Source organism: Anomaloglossus baeobatrachus, chromosome 4 (assembly GCF_048569485.1).
Source record: "Anomaloglossus baeobatrachus isolate aAnoBae1 chromosome 4, aAnoBae1.hap1, whole genome shotgun sequence".
NCBI lineage: Eukaryota > Metazoa > Chordata > Amphibia > Anura > Aromobatidae > Anomaloglossus > Anomaloglossus baeobatrachus.
Genome location: NC_134356.1, coordinates 172,171,016 through 172,191,168, shown reverse-complemented (window position 1 = coordinate 172,191,168; position 20,153 = coordinate 172,171,016). Strand labels below are relative to the sequence as shown.

Below are 20,153 nucleotides of genomic sequence, written 5' to 3'. Positions count from 1 at the left end.
GGAATTTTTAGAGGGCTTTTTAGAAGAGCCGTGCCATTATTCAGGAGAGGACTGGAAATAGTAAAGCCTCATGTGAAGACTGCTGTCAAAAACATTGCAAAAGATGCGGTCACATCCCTCTCATCAGCCGTAATGAATCGTATAAACACACCCCCGCAGGAGGGCTCCGGCATAGTTTATATTGCTAAAAAACCACAAAAAAGAAAAAGATGTGTGCGCTATTCACAGCCCCCAATGCTCATGAATAAAAAACCCACCAAGAGACAAAATCGTCAGAAAAGAGTAAGACGCTCTGTGGACGACATCTTCTAATCAACTATAATGGCTTTCGTACATGATGCTTCTGTAGAGTGCGCAAAATCTGAACTGGATATTTTTGTCATTCCCCCTACGCAAACAAGTATTGAGAAATCGCTTTTTGTAGAAGTACAACCTATTGCGGCTCTGTCGGAAAATGCCCCCCTGGAATTTTTCATATCGGGTAGCAGTGAATATTATTATGATCTGAACAATACCCTACTGTACATAAATTGCCGTATCGTGAAACAAGATAATACGGCTATCGGCGATGGTGCGCGTGTTGCGTTTATAAATTACCCCCTGACAACGTTGTTTAATCAGGTCGATATCACTCTTGGAGATCGCCTCATCTCGCAGTCGGATAACCTCTACAGCTATAGAGCGTACATTGAAACTCTTTTAAATTACAGCACGCAAACACTATCGACACAGTTTACCGCTGGATTGTTCTATAAAGACACTGCAGGTCATCATAATGATCGGGCCTTGGATGGTCTAAATGCTGGATTTGTCAAAAGAGCGCGTATAACCAGGAACTCTAAGACTGTAGATCTATTAGGGCCAATTTTTGGAGATGTATTTAATCAACCAAAGCTCGTACTGAATGGGCTTGACCTCAAGATCAAGTTGTCGAGGAATAAGGACACTTTTTGTTTGATGTCTGGTGATGCAGAACCATATAAAGTGCAGATCTTACAAGCGTCACTCTATGTGAAGAGAGTGCAAGTCTCTCCAGCTGTACGTATAGGCCACAGTCAGGCCCTACTAGCCACAACGGCCAAATACGCTATTGATAGGGCCTGCATGAAAGTATACAGTATTCCAGCCGGCACGCGAATTACAAACCACGAGAACCTCTTCTTGGGACAAATTCCAAAAACTGTTATATTGGGCTTTGTAGATAATGAAGCCTTTAGCGGATCGTACAATAAAAACCCGTTGTGCTTTCACCATTACGAAATAAGTCTTGCATCGCTTTATCTGGACGGCCAACCATTTCCCGCCCGCCCTTTCCAACCTAATTTCAGTGATGACTTAGCCGTCCGCGAATTTATGTCTTTGGCTCATGTTTCTGGCCGTTTAAAATCTGATCATGCTCTGGCGATAGATCGTGAAGAATTTATGGCCGGGTTCACATTGTTTGCATTTGATTTATCACCAGATCAAGAACCTGGTGGTCATTTCTCGCTCGTTAAATCGGGTAACCTACGTGCTGAAGTGCGGTTTGCGCTAGCTACCCCGCATACTGTAAATATGATAGTATATGCCATCAACACAACTATACTTGAAATCAACCATAGAAGAGAAGTACTATTTGATTACATCTAATTATGGATAACTTCCAGCTCACAAACCTGTTGAAGTCTGATTATTATACAGAACGCATATTTGCTGGAGTGTTTCCGTGTGATTTGCTACCGGCATATAGAGTGACCCAGAGACCCGCTGCCTACATCGGGAATACAGACAGTTCCGGACAAAGTGGGCGACATTGGATATTGATTGTACTTTGCGATGATAAGAAGGCAATATTCTTTGACAGTTATGGATGTTCACCAACAAGTGTTTTATTTCCTGATGAGTTTGTAACCTTCTTAAATAGAAACAGTGAACTATATTGTTTTCAATCCATTCAGATTCAGGACACATTTAGCAAAGTATGCGGACATTACTGTGTTTACGTTTTGTACCATATAGCACGGGGAGTGTCATTCAATAAAATATTACAATGCTTTAGTAGTGATTTAAAAGAAAATGACAATATGGTGTCTGATTTTGTCGCGTCTCTTTCACCAGAGCATTCGATCAATTCAGGTTGTCTTTATAAGCAGCTTTGTATGCCCCTATGCCAAGTAGTCAGAAGTGATCATTGATCATGTCTTAATAAACCCATTTAATCAAACAGATGTATCTCATCTGGCTAGGACCAGCTTTGAATGCTAGAGTCTCATTGTATTAGTAAGGGTGTGTGAAGTATTTGATCTATGCATTGAAGGGTATTTGTAAATGATGGTTTTGATCAGATAGGAGGGCCTCTTTGATGAGGGGCTAGAGTCTCATTGTATTAGTAAGGGTGTGTGAAGCATTTGATCTCTACATTGAAGGGTGATTGTAATACTGGTTTTGATCAGATATGAGACCCTCTTTGTATCTATATGTACAGTTTCACACACGCATTGTAATGGTAAGAAACATGTCCTGTTGATAAGTCTGTGGGAAGCATTTGATCTCTGCATTGAAGGGTGATTGTAATACTGGTTTTGATCAGATAGGAGACCCTCTTTGTATCTATATGTACAGTTTCACACACGCATTGTAATGGTAAGAAACATGTCCTGTTGATAAGTCTGTGGGAAGCATTTGATCTCTGCATTGAAGGGTAATTGTAAAGATGGTTCTGATCAGATAGGAGGGCCTCTTTGTATCTATACATACAGCTTGAAACACTCATTGTAATGGTAAGAAACTGGTCCTCTTGGTAAGGCTGTAATGTGCAACTGAATGTAATTACATTCTGAGCAATACACTTTTTAAATTTTGATAGTGTGTCTGTCTTTCATTTTATACAAACAGTATAAAACACAATCTGTCTTTCATTTTTATACAAACAGTATAAAACACAAACTTTCTACATGGGTGCTATAAGAAGTGCTTTACAGCATAAGACGCGTAATAGTATAATTGGCCATATACATAATATGCCCAACCATATTACACTATCAGAATGAATTCTGTATCAAACGCCTATAAAATAAATTTGGCCATATACATAATATGCCCAATCAAATTACACTAGCAGAATGAATTCTGCAACAAAACCACACTGAATAAAATGGTATGATTCCAAACAATTACACTAAATCAGATTTCTCATAATCAGTGAATAAAATAGTGGGATTAAGCATTTACACTATCAGGATTGCACTATCAAATCCCTAATCAAAAGCCTAATCAAAAGCCTATAAAATATAGGACCTGTGTAGTTGCACTATCAAATCCCTAATCAAAAGCCTAATCAAAAGCCTATAAAATATAGGGCCTGTCAGGAGAGGGGAGGGGGTGTGTTTAATACACTTTGATAGGGTTTGATAGGGGCGGGGCACCTGTCAGATTTGACGAGACATATGGCCCCCTTACTACTTATGGGTCATCTTCAGTTAAAAGGAAAGCAGGGGTTATTACATTAGTCAGTAGGAGATTACAACATCAAGTCCTGGAAACATATGCGGACACGGAAGGTAGGGTTCAGATGGTCTCAGTGGAGATACCTGGAGGAATTTATAAAATCTTTAATATTTATGCCCCGAACGAAAACAACAAATCATTCTTTCAACGACTTGAGGCCAAAATTTTAGAACATGCCCATTTTAATCTAATAATTGGGGGGGATTTCAACTCGGTGGTATCTGTGCTAGAGGACAGGAAAAATGCTAAAGGCCCCCCAAATGTACCGCGCGGCCATGATAAAGTTATGCGTCCTCTGTTAAATGCCACGGCCTTATGGGATGCGTGGAGACTATTGCACCCTCAGGATAGGGAATTTACGCACTATTCACATGCTAATAGCTCCTGGTCTCGCATTGACTACTTCCTTATTTCAGGGAACCTGGTACGTGCGCTCCACTCAGCTACTATCTAGGATTTGGTGATTTCTGACCATGCCCCGGTGGTGCTAGACCTAGCAAACATTTATCCCAGAGGAACGGACTATCTGTGGAGATATCCTTCCTTCCTTAAAGATAACGAAGATTTTTCCTTGAAATTAAAGGAATGGTGGACGGAATTTATGGTACATAATGATCAACATAAAGACACACCTATGTTATTATGGGACACGGCGAAGGCAGTATTACGGGGCAGAACGATAGCACATGTTTCCTATTTGAAGAAAAAGGCTCATCTTAAATTTACTGAAACCTCCCATAAATTGAGGGAAGCATATACTTCTTTTCAAAAGCATCCTGATAGGGACCATAGAGATAGATGGGTAATAGCCCAAAGAGCTTTTAATGGGTGGGCGGAAAAACGGGAACAAATGGCTAGGTCAATGCAAGAAGCTACATTACATCGCTTTGGAAATAAAGCAGGGAAAATACTGGCCAACTTAGCGAAAAATTAGGATTATAACTCAGGGACCCATGCAAATAAAAAATCAAAAGGGGGAGATACACAAAAATCCTAAGACAATAATTGAGACTTTAGGCACGTATTATAGAAACCTTTATTCGTCGGAAAAGCGAGACAAATTTCCCGATAATAATCTTTTATCTAAAGTGACACTACCTCGACTCACAGAAGAGCATCGCACTTTTCTGAATACCAAAATTACGGGGGAAGAAGTATTGGGGACAATCAACTCCATGCATAATTATAAAGCCCCTGGCCCTGACGGATTTACGGGAGAATTCTATAAAACAGTAAAGGAAGATATCTTACCTACATTACTAGAGCTGTATAATAGCATACTAGACGGTAATGCGTCTTTCCAAAATAATAACCGGGCATATATAAAATTGATCCCTAAACAGGGGAAGGACCCGAAGGATCCGGGTTCGTATAGGCCCATATCACTTATCAACCTAGATATGAAGATAATGTCAAAAATTATGGCAAATCGTCTAGCTATAATTCTTCCCCAACTGATTTCCCCAGCACAGGCCGGTTTCATTCAGAAAAGATCAGGGACACTAAATATTAGAAAAGTTCTTCTTGTCCTGGATAGGGTTAACCTTCAGCCTCTGAAAGGAGAATCTACCGCTTTGCTTACAATAGATGCCGAGAAAGCCTTTGACAATATTCAGTGGTCATGGCTTTATAGAGTTCTAGATGAAATGCGTTTTTCGGGGTCATTTTATACCTACATTAGAGAAATTTACACAAATCCGAAGGCTCAAGTTTACATTCCAGGATATCTGTCAGCCCCTTTTCCGTTACTGAAAGGAACCAGACAGGGTTGCCCCCTTTCCCCATTACTTTTTAATCTGGCTCTGGAATCATTGGTACGATTGTTATCTACACATAGCACCTTCCAGGGTATTTCTGTAAATAATAGACAAATTCAGTCAGCTTTTTTTGCGGATGACATTTTGCTTTTCCTTTCGAATCCAGCTCAGCAGGTCCCCGAGATTTTACAAATTTTGCGAGAGTTTGGAGCGTACTCAGGCTTCAAGATTAATGCGTCAAAGTGCGAGCTCCTATACCTGGGAGGGACAAATGTTCAAACACGGGAGCAGAACCCTTTTGAAGGAATTACAGTGGCTAAGTCATATATCACATACTTGGGAGTTAAAATAGGTAAGGTTCCGGCAACCCTTTATAGTCTAAACTATCCACCCCTTCTGAGCCAAATAGAGCAAGATCTTAAAAGATGGCACGACCTTCCATTGAACCTAATTGGTAGAGTCCACCTAATTAAGATGATGTCGATATCAAAATTAATGTATCATCTTCAAACACTTCCCCTGCTTCTCAAGCATAAAGATATTGTCCAGCTAAATAGAGCTTTTTCACACTTCATTTGGAGGGGGAAACGCCCTCGGATAGGGCTTAAGAAGTTGATGGCATCTAAGGTTCATGGAGGTCTGAGTTTGCCGAACATTCGGGGTTACAATATAGCCTGTTTGACTAGATATATATTGGATTGGATTAAAGGCTCTAGGCATTATTCAGCGCTGGAGCTTGAGAGAGACTATGCACAGCCTTGGGATCTGGTGGCATTGCTTCATACTAGGCAGGCTAATCTCCCAGTGAAAGTCAAGCACTCTTCCTTATTTAAAGACACGATTGCAGCGTGGAAGGCGTTGAGGAAAAACTACAAACTTCCCCATAAAATATCCAAATACTTGCCTATATGGGGGAATCCAGAGTTTGTGCAGGGGACAAGCAATAAGCTGTTTGAAGAGTGGAAGGTGAGGGGTATAAGGACTGTTGCTCATCTCTTGCACACCTCAGAGCCTAGATGGTTGGGTAGAGACGAAATTATAGCGCAGTATGGCCTGGGGCCTAACCAAGTAATCCAATATGACCAAGTGAGATATAGTATTATGACTCAGTTGCATGATGTGACCCAGGAGGTAGTATTTAACTCTTTTGATTGTCTGGTAAAGAACTCAATAACTTCATCATCTATCTCTTTTCTTTATGGAGCCATGCGTGATCTATTAATAGGACAGCACCCGGAAGGTTTATTTAAATCTTGGGAAAAACAATTTGAGGACCCGTCTATGGGGGTAAAAATTAGGGGAGGGTGGAATGCTCTTCGTAAATCAATTTTAAATGAGAATTGGCGAGAAACCCAATTTAGAATTATGCACAAGGCAATTTATGGTTTTAATCTCCCTCCATCAGCAACAAAGCCAGACAGGCTTACGTATTGCCCTAAGTGTAAGAGTAGTGGAACTGATCTCCTTCACGGGTTGTGGTCCTGCCCCCATTTGAGTCCATTATGGTCACAGATCAAAAGTTGTATACAAAAGGTGTGGGGTCTTGAAGTTCGGCTCTCACCTGGGTTCGCTATTTTTCACCATTGGGAGGAGGGGAACGATACCAAAGGGAAGATGACTAACCCACCCAGACTTATACATGTGATACTTCTGGCAGCCAAGAGAGCGATACTAAAAAATTGGTTGGAGTCTAGGGTCCCCGCGATTGCAGAGATCTTGGGTCAGCTCATGCATCTTCTTGAAATAGAAGGATTGGATGCAGAAAGGAGGGCGGATAGAATACGACAGCACTTTAACAAATGGAAGAAATTCATACTGGCCTATTGTACTCGGGAGGAGATAGTCAGGATTATGTCACCTTTCAAAGACACAGTCTGGTATCATACTGAAAAATTGAAGGATACATTGGATGGCTTGGAGGTGGGGGAGGAAAGGCTGAAAGCTGACTAAAAGGAGAGTGGGAAATAACCGATTTGAGTGGGACTTCTTTATTGTATGTCATTACCATGTTCACAAGGGTTCAATGGGGGGAATGATAAGAATGATGGATTAAGGGGTCGCTGCTTTCCTTTGCTTTATCTTGCCATGTTATGGTTATTGATTTTAAAAATTGGTATGGAATTTGGGATGATCAAACATGACAATGTAATGTTGAATTTGCAATGCTGAATTCGCTTATGCCAGTGTTATGTTATTGAAAAATTTGAATAAAAATATAGTTAAAAAAAAAAAAAAAATTCCAACTGTACTTATTATAAAAATGTTGAGATTTTTGGCAAAAAATTGCAATTTTTTGAGCTGCCTCGCCACGTCACGGCAAATCTCATTTGAGGCAGTCCTACACTAAAAAATTTGTATAAAATGTGCCATACGGCCTCACATATGAATAGTAGAACTGGTCTTAGCAGCACTCACCTGGTCTATTTCAATCCCGTACCCATGACTGAGTCATTGCTGTGGGCGGGACAGGTCCAAGCAAATGCTGCATGAAGTAAATAGCCTGTGGACAAGGCCTGATGACTTAATGTGAACAGTCACCAACCGCCAAAATCTAGACAGATGGAATACATCCCAAATTGGGGTGCATAGCAAGGTGGGGGTCAGCCACCGACCAATTCAATGAAGAAAAAACAAAAAGCCAGCACTAAATGTGCACTTCAGCACTAAAAATTCCAACTGTACTTATTATAAAAATTTTGAGATTTTTGGCAAAAAATATCTATGAATATGTAGCTTCGATTTAAGAGTTACATGTTATATGATTTTAAATATTTTTTGTCCAATCAGTTACCATCGCGATGTTTAAATTGTAGGATATTATGGTTGACTTATATAACACCACTGAAATGTTGGAAAGTTTCTGCATATCAGTGATACAGGCTTCACCTATAAACTCCATTGTCCAGTATGGGCAAATTACTGATACAATGTGATTTCAAATAAAAAAGCATGCAATCATATGGTTTTCAATAAAATAATGTCTCAGAGGTGAGAAAAATCAAGTATTTTGCCTCCAGTGATTATGTTGCAATGAATTACATGCCTGTCTGCCATCTGAGGGGTTATCCGGGGATTAAAGTAGTTCCTCAGTAAAGCCTCAACAGTGCGTCCCGAGGGAAGATGAAATGGAATGACTCCAGAGGCAGGAAGCAGAATATAATATTGTTCTGTCCAACTGTTGATACAGAGCCCCAATCACAACAAGTGCCAGAGCAGGATAATGGCGGCTTGAATGACATATTATTCTTCTCTTTACTTCCTTCTTTATAATGTTTTGTTCTTGATGGAAAGGAAAAACCACAGCGCAGATTCCAAAAGAAAGGAATCTACTGCTTTCACTGCATCTGAACTTTTCACAGAGAAAAGAACCAATGTTATTCTTAACAAAGGCATTCTTTCTCCAGAGCTGAAAACTTCAGATATCATGTCATAGTATAATCACTGTCTGTTTTAGACTTCCTTTTTTGACGCAGAACAGAAAAAGTTAAATATTTTCCTTTTGCTCTTCCATATGTATATCATACTATGCAAAGTGATATTGGAGCTTTTTTTGAAAACGAGACCTTCAGTAACAACTTTGATGAACAAAGTCTGCTTTACTTCCTGACTGAAATGATTGGCATGTACAAGTGCTTCTCAATAAATTAGAATATCATCAAAAAGTTAATTTATTTCAGTAATTCAATACAAAAAGTGAAACACATACCTTATATAGAGTCATTACAAACAGAGTGATCTATTTAAAGTGTTTATTTCTGTTAATAATAATGATTATGGCTTACAGCCAATGAGAACCCAAAAGTCATTATCTCAGAAAATTAGAATAATTACCACAAAACACCTGCAAAGGCTTTTAAGTGTTTAAAATGGTTTTTTTAGTCTGGTTTAGTAGGCTAGAATCATGGGGAAGACTGCTGACTTGACAGGTGTCCAGAAGGCAGTCATTGACACACTCCACAAGGAAGGAAAGCCACAAAAGGTCATTGCTAAAGAAGCTGGCCGTTCAGAGTGCTGTATTCAAGCATATTAATGGACAGTTGAGTGGAAGAAAGAAGTGTTGTAGAAAAAAGTGCACATCCAACTGGGATAACCACAGCCTTGAAAGGATTGTTAAGAAAAGGACATTCAAAAATGTGAGGGAGATTCACAAGGAGTGGACCGCTGCTGGAGTCAGTGCTTCAAGAGCCACCACACACAGATGTATCCAGGACATTGGCTACAACTGTCACATTCCTTGTGTCAAGCCACTCATGACCAATACACAACGCCAGAAGCGTCTTACCTGGCCGAAGGAGAAAAAGAACTGGACTGTTCCTCAGTTGTCCATGGAGTATTTTTTCAGATGAAAGTACATTTTTAATTTCATTTGGAAATCGCAGTCCAAGAGTCTGGAGGAAGAGAGGAGAGGCCACAATCCATGCTGCTTGACTTCTAGTGTGACATTTCCACAATCAGTGATGGTTTGGGGAGCCATGTAATCTGCTGGTGTAGGTCCACTGTGTTTTATGAAGACCAAAGTCAGAGCAGCCATCTACCAGGAAGTTTTAGAGCACTTCATGCTTCCCTCTGCTGACAACCTTTTTAGAGATGGAAATTTAATTTTCCAGCAGGACTTAGCAACTGTCCAAACTTCCAAAAGTACCAATACCTGGTTTAATAACCACAGTATCACTGTGCTTAATTAGCCAGCAAACCCATCGGATCTAAACCCTAGAGTTCTCTGTGGGGTATTGTGAAGAGTAATGCGGGCGTCCCATGGTACGATCTATCGTGCGATTGCACGAGCGATCGTACCCGTCCCCCATAGTTTGTGCGTCACGGGCAATTAGTTGCCCGTGACGCACAAAGTCGTTAAACCCCCGTCACACGCATTTACCTGTTGAGCGACGTCACTGTGGGCTGCGAACATCCAGTTCCTGAAGGGGCGGGACGTTCGGCGTCACAGCGACGTCACACAGCGGCCGGCCAATAAAAGCGGAGGGGCGGAGATGAGCGGGACGTAAACATCCCGCCCACCTCCTTTCTTCCTCATTGCCGGCGGGACGCAGGTAAGCTGTGTTCATCGTTCCCAGGGTGTCACACGGAGCGATGTGTGCTGCCCCGGGTACGATGAACAACCTAAATGAACTATTGATTAAATCATGAAACATCTGTGATATTATTACATTGTTCTACAGCCAACTTGATTTAAAGACAAAAACTGTTGAATGTAACTAATTTTCTGATGCTCAAAATGGACATGATGCATACATTTGCCGACTGGCTCTAATTTTCAAGATCCAGAGGAGGTTGTAATTATTTATGACACCTTTCATGCACGCTTATAGATAAATGTTGCCTAATTATTCCATCAGCATTATTGCATTGTTAGTAGCTAGTATATTAAATCATCTATTTAGTCTATTGAGCCTTCAGTATTCTATCATCTTAGGGTGACCAATCAAAAAACATCAACTCAGCTCCGATTACATAAACCTAACTACATCCACTATGTGTATAAATGCTCTCTGTGTAAGGTATACGGTTTTAGGATTCCTTAGTTTAGTTGCTTAGCATTTTGACATGTTATATGTTTTTTTCAGATATGCCTCGTTCTTGCATTAACAAAGTGGATAGTTTGTTCTACATATGTGGAGAAGCCACTTTTCCATCACAAAGGTGAAACGTGTCTACCATGATAAGGAAAGCCTAAAACTGTATTTTGGATACAGAATTGAAGATCAAGACAGGAGGTAGTGTCATGATTCGCCTCCCTATCCACATGGCTAGGGGGCGGAGCCTTCTCTTGGGCCTCACTTCCGGCCCCTGGATGCCTTAAAAGCTGACACTTCCAGTGAACCAGCGCCGGCTATAAGCTTAGCTCTGCTTTGCCTGTGATTGCTGATCCTGTGAGTGATATCCTGATCTGTCTGTTCCTGTGCCCCCGTGCCCTTGTCTGTGTTCTGTCCCCTGGTCGTCCCTCCTGTCCTGTGTCCCCCCTCCTATTCCCCACTCGGTTGCTTCCTCCGGTACTGACCTTAGCCTGACTTTGACTTTGCTTCTGCTTGCTCCTCTGGTCCTGCTTCTGCCCGTACAGTGTTTGACCCAGCCTGTCTGACTATTCCTCACATACCCTGCAGTTCTGCCTCTCAGCTGTGCTGATTAGGCAGTGCATGAGAACGCTGTGCATTTCCTACCTGGTTCTCATTGCTCTGTGTAGTTCGTCTGCTGCAGAGCTCTGGCTCCCCCTGGTGGCAGCATTACAGGTAGGCTCCACACATAAGATGTAAATCACATTTTAACGGTGGTTGCATGGGAAGAGGCAATCTATGTCTTTTGCAGTCCAAATGATCTGGAGAGAGCCAAACTATCACACCACCAATTTCTATTTCTGCATGGTGCCCCCATTATGAAAGCACTTTAAAAAAAGTAGACCTTAAATTATTCAAACAGTTCTTCTGTATGTGCTATTAGGAATAATACAGATGGAATATCAGTTCCAAAAGCACCAGAAACATTTTCAGTTAAAGGGAACCTGTCAGCAGAAATTTCGCAATAAACCTAAAAAATTCCCCTTCTGCAGCTCCTGGGCTGCATTCTAGAAAGGTTCCTGTTGCTATTGTGCCCCCTTTGAGACCTAAATAAATACTTTATAAAGTGTTACCTTTTTGTATCCAAATGTTTTTTTATGGTCACGGGGGCGGGCTGTCTTGCGTCTGTTATTCGCCTCCTGCTGCTTTACGCCATCCCCCATTGCTCATTTCCATTCATGAGGACGCCACCAAGTGACCCTGAGGTCTCGCGCATGCCCAGTGGCACTATTGCGGGACAGCACTGTGTAAAGTGTGACCGCTGGTGAAGTGATTGCGCAGGCGCGAGATTATGGGCGGCGCTGTGATTGTCATCAGCAGCGTCATCCAAGTACCCGCCCATAATCTCGCGCCTGCGGTAATAGGTGACGTGGGTTCATATGGCCAGCGCTTGCGCATAACGGTGGAGGCAGAGGGAAAAGCTGAAACAGGGGTACTAAATTCTGGTCAATCATAATTGACAAGAAGAAGAAAAAGAGACCAGCATACAGAAGCACTCCACTGAGTAATAAAATACAAGTACGGTAATCTTTATTGGATGCAAAAAGTGTTTAAAAACAATTAAAACCAATGTTTGGGACAAGAGCTCATAATATATCTAATCACCACAACACCCAAACTATGTAATCAATAAGCATGTAAAAAAATGTGCATACAAATACGTCTACAACAGAAAAATCCCCTGAAACAAAAGGATGCAGATGTGCAAAAAAAAAAACAACAGCAAAAAAAACCCATATGCAAATGCTGGAATAGCCAATGCATAAGGCTGTAAAGGCAATTGTAACTCTGGTCGTCCCAAGGGATAGCAAGCCTATGGAAAAAGATGTAAAACAACAATAATCCCTAAGTAAACTAAGTATAGCAACTCTGTGAAGAGAAAGCAGTAACAACCATGGCTGTAGCAAGGGTAACCAGCTATGTAGAGCTAAACATAATGTCAGCCTAATGGCAGCTAAGGAGATCCTGGTAGATCAACAATAATTCCCAGGCAAGTAAAGTATAACAGCTCAATAGAGAAAGGCAGTAACACCCAGGGCTGTCACAAAGGTAGCCTGTTGGTAGCTTGTTGAAATAAGTACAATACCGGTCTGGTGGAGGCTAGAGGGATCCTGGTAACAGGGGAGGTGTGGTGGGAGAGAACCCAGACCCTACGCGTGTCGCTGCTGATGTGCCGCTTCCTCAGGGGTCAGATAAGGAGTGGATAAGCATCTTCCTGTCACGACCTAGATATTCTGTCAGCAACCTCAACTAAACCACACCTTATAACACAAAGTAAACTAAATGATCTTGTTAGAGATTTGGATCTGCCCAAGAATAAGGCTGGTGTCTTAGGTTCTTCACTGAGCGCGATCTTGTGGCATGCAACAACATCAACAGTTTAATGAAAGCTCTAAGGATAAGTCATAATTTAGCTCTCTTGCTGCATAATGGCATAATAGCTTCAATTAAAGAAAGAAATCTATGATAACATGAAACAGTTTTTGGGGTGCCTGAACTATCACCAACATTTGTGCCCCTCTGTGGTGACAAAGTCGGTTGCCCCCTTACGTGGTCTTCAGAGTTGATTCACAAATTACTGCTTCTTTCTGTGTGAGTGGGATAGCCATGCAAGAGAATATCTCTACAATAAAAGAGACTGGGGTCTCCAACATTCATTTCAGTAAAGGAGTAAAAATGTCCTGAATCCTGCACTTGTTGACACACATAAGATTTTGATAACACCATTGCATATCAACTTGGCCCTAATGAAGAACTTTGAATTCTTTTGTATTCTTATCCATTGCCTTTTCAAGCATACATTTCCAAGGTTGAATGAAGTAAAAATAAAGAAAAGAGTCTTTATATTGCTGAAACTCCAGCTGCTATATCTCCTCCTGTCCTCCAGAGGGATGTCTGCTCAGTCCTAGAGGAGGATTCTGTGAGCAGAAAAGGACAGGAAGTGAGAGGCAGTGAGGGATAGAGTTTGAGAGAGTCACTGAAGTGTAGTGGCTGCCTGTCCCTGCATTGGTCTCAAGTCCCTGGACTGCTGGTGACAGCCTGTTAATTGCTGTGTGAAGAAAGGTCATGCAGCTAAGTGCCTATGTTCATTGACTGTTGCCAAGGAGAGGCAAAACTGTGAAGCTGATCTGCATCTGAGGCTTTCCTTTGAGACTGTGACTTGAGCCCGAGGAGGACTGTCCCTGTGATTGTTTGTTCAGAGAGAACTGCTGCGCAGCGAAGCACTGAGCTGATCTGTCCCCGTGATTGCAGGTGCTATAGAGGACAGTTGCGGAGCGGATATTCCTTTTCCCGGAGACCTTCCTGGTTAAATACATATGATAGTACAAGGCTTCTCCTCCTTGTACTGGACCTCTGCCCTGGCACTGGCCAAGCACTCTTGCACTTTGTTAGTGGGTAAGCATTAGAGATGAGCCACCCCCCTAGGGTTCAAGTTCGGTTCGGTTCGTTGAACGGAGGACAAGTTCTTCGAACGTTTGACGAACCAATTCGAACCCCATTGAAAACAATGGGAGGCAAACACAAACACATAAAAACACATTATACATGTACACATACAGTTAATAAACATTGCCATTACACTTACAGGTCCCCGCGACGCGTCCTGCACTCTGTCTCCCGGGGCTTTTCCTTCCGATAATCGCTGCGTCCTCCCGGTAACCAGCACTGAAGCTAGGACCTTCCGTGATGTCGTCATAGCCATGTGACCAGTCATGTGTCTATTATCTCATTGGCTACAGACTGGTCACATGGCTAGATGTCATGCTAGGTCCTGTCATTGCATCTCTCCAGTATGCGGTGCTCATTCCAGCATCTCCGTGTAACGGCGAGATGCTCTGGCACATGGTCGGCTTCCCCGTTCCTGCATGTGGGCGCTCTTTACAGAGTCAGCCCACATGCAAGGACTGGCTGCCGCAGCCAGTGAATTGCAGCACCGGGAATCACGTGATCGGAGCACCGTTGCTATAGTAACCCGCCTGTCAGCGGTGATGTCACCGTTTACAGCCCGCAGCCTCTGCTCACTCTCTGAGTGATTAGACTGCACCGGGAGCAGCAGAGTTCTTCCTCCCATGCAGTGCTGTCTGATGTAGCAGAGCTGCATGGGTTGAAGGAGAAAGAAGACAGAAGACCAGGATCGTGGAGGGATGAGAGGGAGTAATAAACATGGAGTCTCTAAGTGTGTCTGTGTATTTATTTCTATTAAAGTATTTTTTCTCTGTGTGGTGTCTTTTTTTGTAACCCTTTATTGGAGATTCTTAATGGCTGGGTCAAACTTGCCTGACATTAAGAATCTCGGGTTAATACTAGCTTTGTTTTACTAGCTAGTATTAAGACAATTATTACCCAGCAAGCCACCCGACTTCAGGACTGCTGGGAGAGTTGGATACAGCGCCAGATGGTGGTGCTTCTATGAAAGCGCCATTTTCTGGGGCGGCTGCGGACTGCAATTCGCAGCAGAGGGGCCCAGAAAGCTCGGGCCAACTGTGCTGTGGATTCCAATCCCCAGCTGCCTAGTTGTACCTGGCTTGACACAAAAATGGGGCGAAGCTCATGTCGATTTTTTTTTAATTATGTCATGAAATTCATGAAATAATTAAAAAAAGGGCTTCCCTATTTTTTTTAGTTCCCAGCCGGGTACAAATAGGCAGCTGGGGGTTGGGGGCAGCCCTACCTGCCTGCTGTACCTGGCTAGCATACAAAAATATGGCAAAGCCCCCCAGGTGTCATGCAGCCAGCCCCCCAGGTGCCATGCAGCCAGCCCCCCAGGGCCTCCATGTATCATGCAGCCAGCTCTCCGTGCCTCCATGTATCATGCAGCCAGCCCCCTGGGCCTCCATGTGTCATGCAGCCAGCTTCCCCAGGTGTCATGCAGCCAGACCCCCAGGTGCCATGCAGCCAGCCCCCCCAGGGCCTCCATGTGTCATGCAGCCAGCCCCCCCAAGTATTATGCAGCCAGCCCCAGGGCCTCCATGTGTCATGCAGCCAGCCCCCCAGGTGTCATGCAGCCATCCCCCCAGGGCCTCCATGTGTCATGCAGCCAGCCCCCCCAGGGGCTCCATGTGTCATGCAGCCAGGCCCACCCCCCAAGGCCTCCATGAGTCATGCAGCCAGCCCCCCACTAAGGCCTCCATGAGTCATGCAGCCAGATACCCCCCACCAAGGCCTTCTTGTGTCCTGCAGCTAGCTTCCCCGTGTACTCACTGATTGATAAAAAAACAAGTACTCACCTGTCTTCTCCTTCCACCGCTGCTCTATCCTCACCTCTACTTGTTTCACCGCTGCTCGTCCTCACTCCTCACCTCTGTCCTCATTCCCCCATGGCTCCAGTCGGCGTCCTCCCGTCCTGTGCTCTGTACTCTTAGCACACACAGCAGTCACACAGGAGTGAGGCAGGCACGGGGGAAGAATGATGATGCATAGAGCGGCGCCGGCCGCTCTATGCAATATCATAGCTGTGTGTGATGACGGGGGCCCGGCGGCGCCGCTGACAATCCACAATGCTTGCAGGTTACTGCTGGACAATTGTAAGAGATGACCTGATGCAGGAGTACAAGAGACCAGCAAAAAAGAGTTGTCACTGAACGAGGACAAAATTTTGTAGTGCTGTTTCTGTAACTGTTTATAATTCACAATAGTGCTTAGACATTTGGTGCTAAGTTTCCTCTAGATACATATCAGAAAATTGACATAACAATATATTCTGAATCTTTATATTTGCAAAAATAATAATGTTTTAAAGTACTGAAACTTATACATTAATTATAGGTAACAGTAAAAGGAAGACTTTTTGATTTAGAAATAAGAGCCAAGAAAACAGTTTCATTGTCAGAATTGAATTCAGGAGGTCAAAGACATTAAGAAATAGCTCATTACAAAATTAAATCCGACAACTTTTCACAATATGTAGAACAGTGTTACAAAAGATGCATCTGTGAGTCCAATAAACATTGTCAACGTCCCTTGGTTTCTATTATAGACACTGGCTCACAATTATTCATGCTTTCACCAGATTTTCAAGTAAAGAAGCCCTAGAAAATTGCAAAAGTCATAAATTGATTTAAAAAAATGTAGCTTTCTCCTTCTGTTTTACTAAAGGTATAAAGAAAATATAAGGTTTATTGTGAGGGGATGTTGCCTATGATTGTTAGATAAATTTCTCAAAGTGGACTTGTCACCAGGTCAAAAGGGGGCAGTTTTTGCTCTTGTTTTACTTTTGCTATTCCCTTAAATATTCTGCTTTTTTTTTTTTATATCTGCCATACTATTCTAGAGATATGGGTTTTTTTTACTTAATGCTCTGATTCTGCTGATTTTTATGTTTTTTACCAAGGAGACATTGCCCACAGTGTAATTATGCAGACCAGTGTAAAGTCATGTGTGATGCCCTGGCCTATCAGGTTGTCACAAGGGGGCTGTGCAGTCTGCCCTTCTGCATGGTACCCGCTCCTCCTTGGTTATGGGTCCTGTCCCTTTGGTGTTGCTAAGAGCAGGTATATACAAATCCTGAGGAACACTCTGCACATCACCCACCAAACACCCATTGGGCAGCCTGAGGGGAATAGGGCCCCCCAGATGGAGGGATGGAAGTAGGAGGGCCAGAAGTGTCAGGAGAAGAGAAGAGAGTAGTGGAGAAGTGCCAGTGAGTGGTGACAGGAAAGGTCATGCTGCGGAGCTGGGCTCCTGTAACAGTCCCAGGTGCCAGACGTTGATCTGGCCTGGAAGGAACTGGAACCCCAGTCGCAGGGGGTAGGGAAAGGGGGCATGGTACTGCCACAGAGGGCAGACCGGCGGCCTCTTGCTACAACCGGGCATGGGCCAGGGCACGACAGGGTACGCGGACCCTAGGCTGGGAAGTAGCTTCACGCAGCCCAGTAATTCACCCGACGGGAACGGAATCTTCACGAACCGCTCCCCACCCGCTCCAAAATTGGGGTACTAGCGCAACAGAGAGATAGGACTTCCCAAAACCGTCCAGAAAATCCCACATGTGAACCCTGAGAGCAAGCTCACCCTGCTAGCCACGCAGGTGAGCGGGACCCGAGTAGTTCTAGGCGAAAGGGATCCACCAAGTGTAAACACGGTGCCAAGGGACAAGGCTTCAGACCAACCAGCAACGCCAAAAGGACATGGACCCAACATAATCGGATTAAGGCTGCAGGATGTTCAAGACTTTTGTTTACCTGGTGTCAGTGTCAGCATCTCCCCACGGGTCCCCAGCCTGCCAGCACTGAGCCCCAGGACACCTTCCCCTGACCACGGAGGGGTTAACATCTACAGCTGCTATTCCATCACTCTCGGGCGCTCCCCTCTCCCCTAAACGCAGCAGCGGTGGTATCCGATTTTTACCACGAACATTATCCAAATCCACCCTTTTTACCCCCCTTTTATTTTCGAGAGGCCGCGCGACCCCGCCTCGGGTCCAGAGAGCCCTTTAGCTACTGGAGATCCGGATCCGAGCAGCCCGTCGGCTGTCGTGGGGGCGGTACACCTCCAAAAAACTTGGCATCACGAACAGGATGCAAGCAGGACCCACTAACCTGGGTGACATGCGCCTTGAAAAGTGAAGTCCGGGAGTCCTAAGTCTTTTTCCCGCGACGTCCGCCATTTTTCCTCTGTTTTCGCTCCAAAAACGCCATCTTCCTCGGAAAGCGCGTGAAGCCAAAGCCCCGCCTTTTGTCCTCAGCCTGGAACAGGAACCAGAAGTTCCCAGAGGGCCACAGCGCGCAAAAGAGTTCTGGGAGAAAACCGAGGGGGCGTGCCTGAATGTAGCAAAAGCGTAAGAGAAGCAGGGACGCCAGGACTCTGCCATACTGTTTCTGGACAACGCGGAGGTAAGATGGCGGAGAAGCGCAGGTGCGCACTAGAGGATCCCGCGCCCGGAGTGGCTAGGCAGAGAGGGATGCACGGTGCGAACCCGTGAGAATTAAGACCCACGTGTGGAGCGGATAGGAAGTCACCCAGTCCCTGCTGATTTCACTGATCTGGCTGATGCGGCTGAGGGATCTGGGCCGCCCCTGCTCATGGCAAGTACTTGTCCACCGCCGCCTCTGCACCCTGCCCTAGCTGATCCGGGGTTGCTGCCAGTACCACCGGCAGCGGATCCTGTGGCCCCCGAAGGGGATGACCGGTCCGAGATTGCCGACCAGATTGACCCGGTTGCCGTGGACTCGAAACCGGAGGAGATAATCGAAGTAGATTCAGGTTCCAGCACCCCAGAAGCAGCATGGGTGCCACGTTATGGAGGCAACGGCTACAGAACAAGGTTGTCGTCAAAAGCTCAAATGGAGTTACAAATCATGGAAATGGAAATGGAGTCCACTTCAGATGAGGAGATTTCTGCTGGCGACATGAAAGTTGAAGTAGTCCCCATCTGCCGTCGCTGTGGTCTATCGGGGCACTATGCAAGAATGTGTCCAGGAGGTGCCCAGCATTAAAGGGACCAGAGCCTGTATGTCTAAAGTTACGCGGACTGCCACTTTTGTTGAACGTCCTCAGTGTTCAAATGAGGAGGCTGTCGGGGGCCAACAACAGGGTCCCTGATGGAAGGTGGCAGCCGAATTTCCTGCAAGTAGATTGCGCCCTCTTTGTTGAACTTCTTTCCCGCTCTTTGTTCTAGGGAAGAGGCCATCAGGGCCTTGAGAGGTGCATGCTGGCAGATGTCACCAAGAGGCCCCGGTGGGGGACGGCGTAAAGGGCAACAGCTGCTAGGTTGCTCAGGGTAAAAGTTAACGATGCCATAGAACTGTTAGGTATCGGTGTTTTCGTTTGTTGTTTTTCATAGTTTGTTATTTTTCATATAGAAATTGCTAGAAAATAAATGCTTTAATGAAAAAGTTTTAAATGAAACGGGAAAGTAACCAGATTTTCTCTAGATTTGCTACAGGTGTACAATTGGTACATGGACTTTGTCAATTGTTTCAAGGACTTTGAAGTTTTAAATGGTTAAGTAAAAATGGACCACGGTCACAGGACTGGCGTGACCAACACAAACTTGTGTCTTGTACATAATTGCACGTCCTGTGCCAAAGAGTCATCTGACACACCCTGGGACCTTAACCTGACCAAGGACCCATTTAGGTTTCTAGGGGAACCAGGTTATTTGGGTGGGGGTTGTTGGGATCCGGGACTTTGGGACTGGACTGTTGCAGGAAGGGACCGCAACGTGGAAGGTTGGGTCCCCGCTGCCATCACAACCGGTGGTGTCCCCCTGCTGACAGGTGAACTCTGAGTTATGAAACGTTAAAGAATAAGTACCTCCCTAATGTGGGATGAACCTGTTAATAAATGTTATTAATGTTAACCTTTTCCCTTTTTTACCAGTTCAATAAATACTTGGCGT

The 20,153-nt window shown here is 44.2% G+C and overlaps 1 protein-coding gene across 1 annotated transcript; it reads left to right on the top strand.

Moving 5' to 3' along the window:
- The first annotated feature begins 321 nt into the window (after positions 1 to 321).
- On the top strand, positions 322 to 1,629 carry LOC142302349 (uncharacterized protein F54H12.2-like). Its single transcript, XM_075343408.1, has one exon. The coding sequence runs from the start codon at positions 322 to 324 to the stop codon at positions 1,627 to 1,629; it is 1,308 nt and encodes a 435-aa protein (XP_075199523.1).
- Positions 1,630 to 20,153: the final 18,524 nt, after the last annotated feature.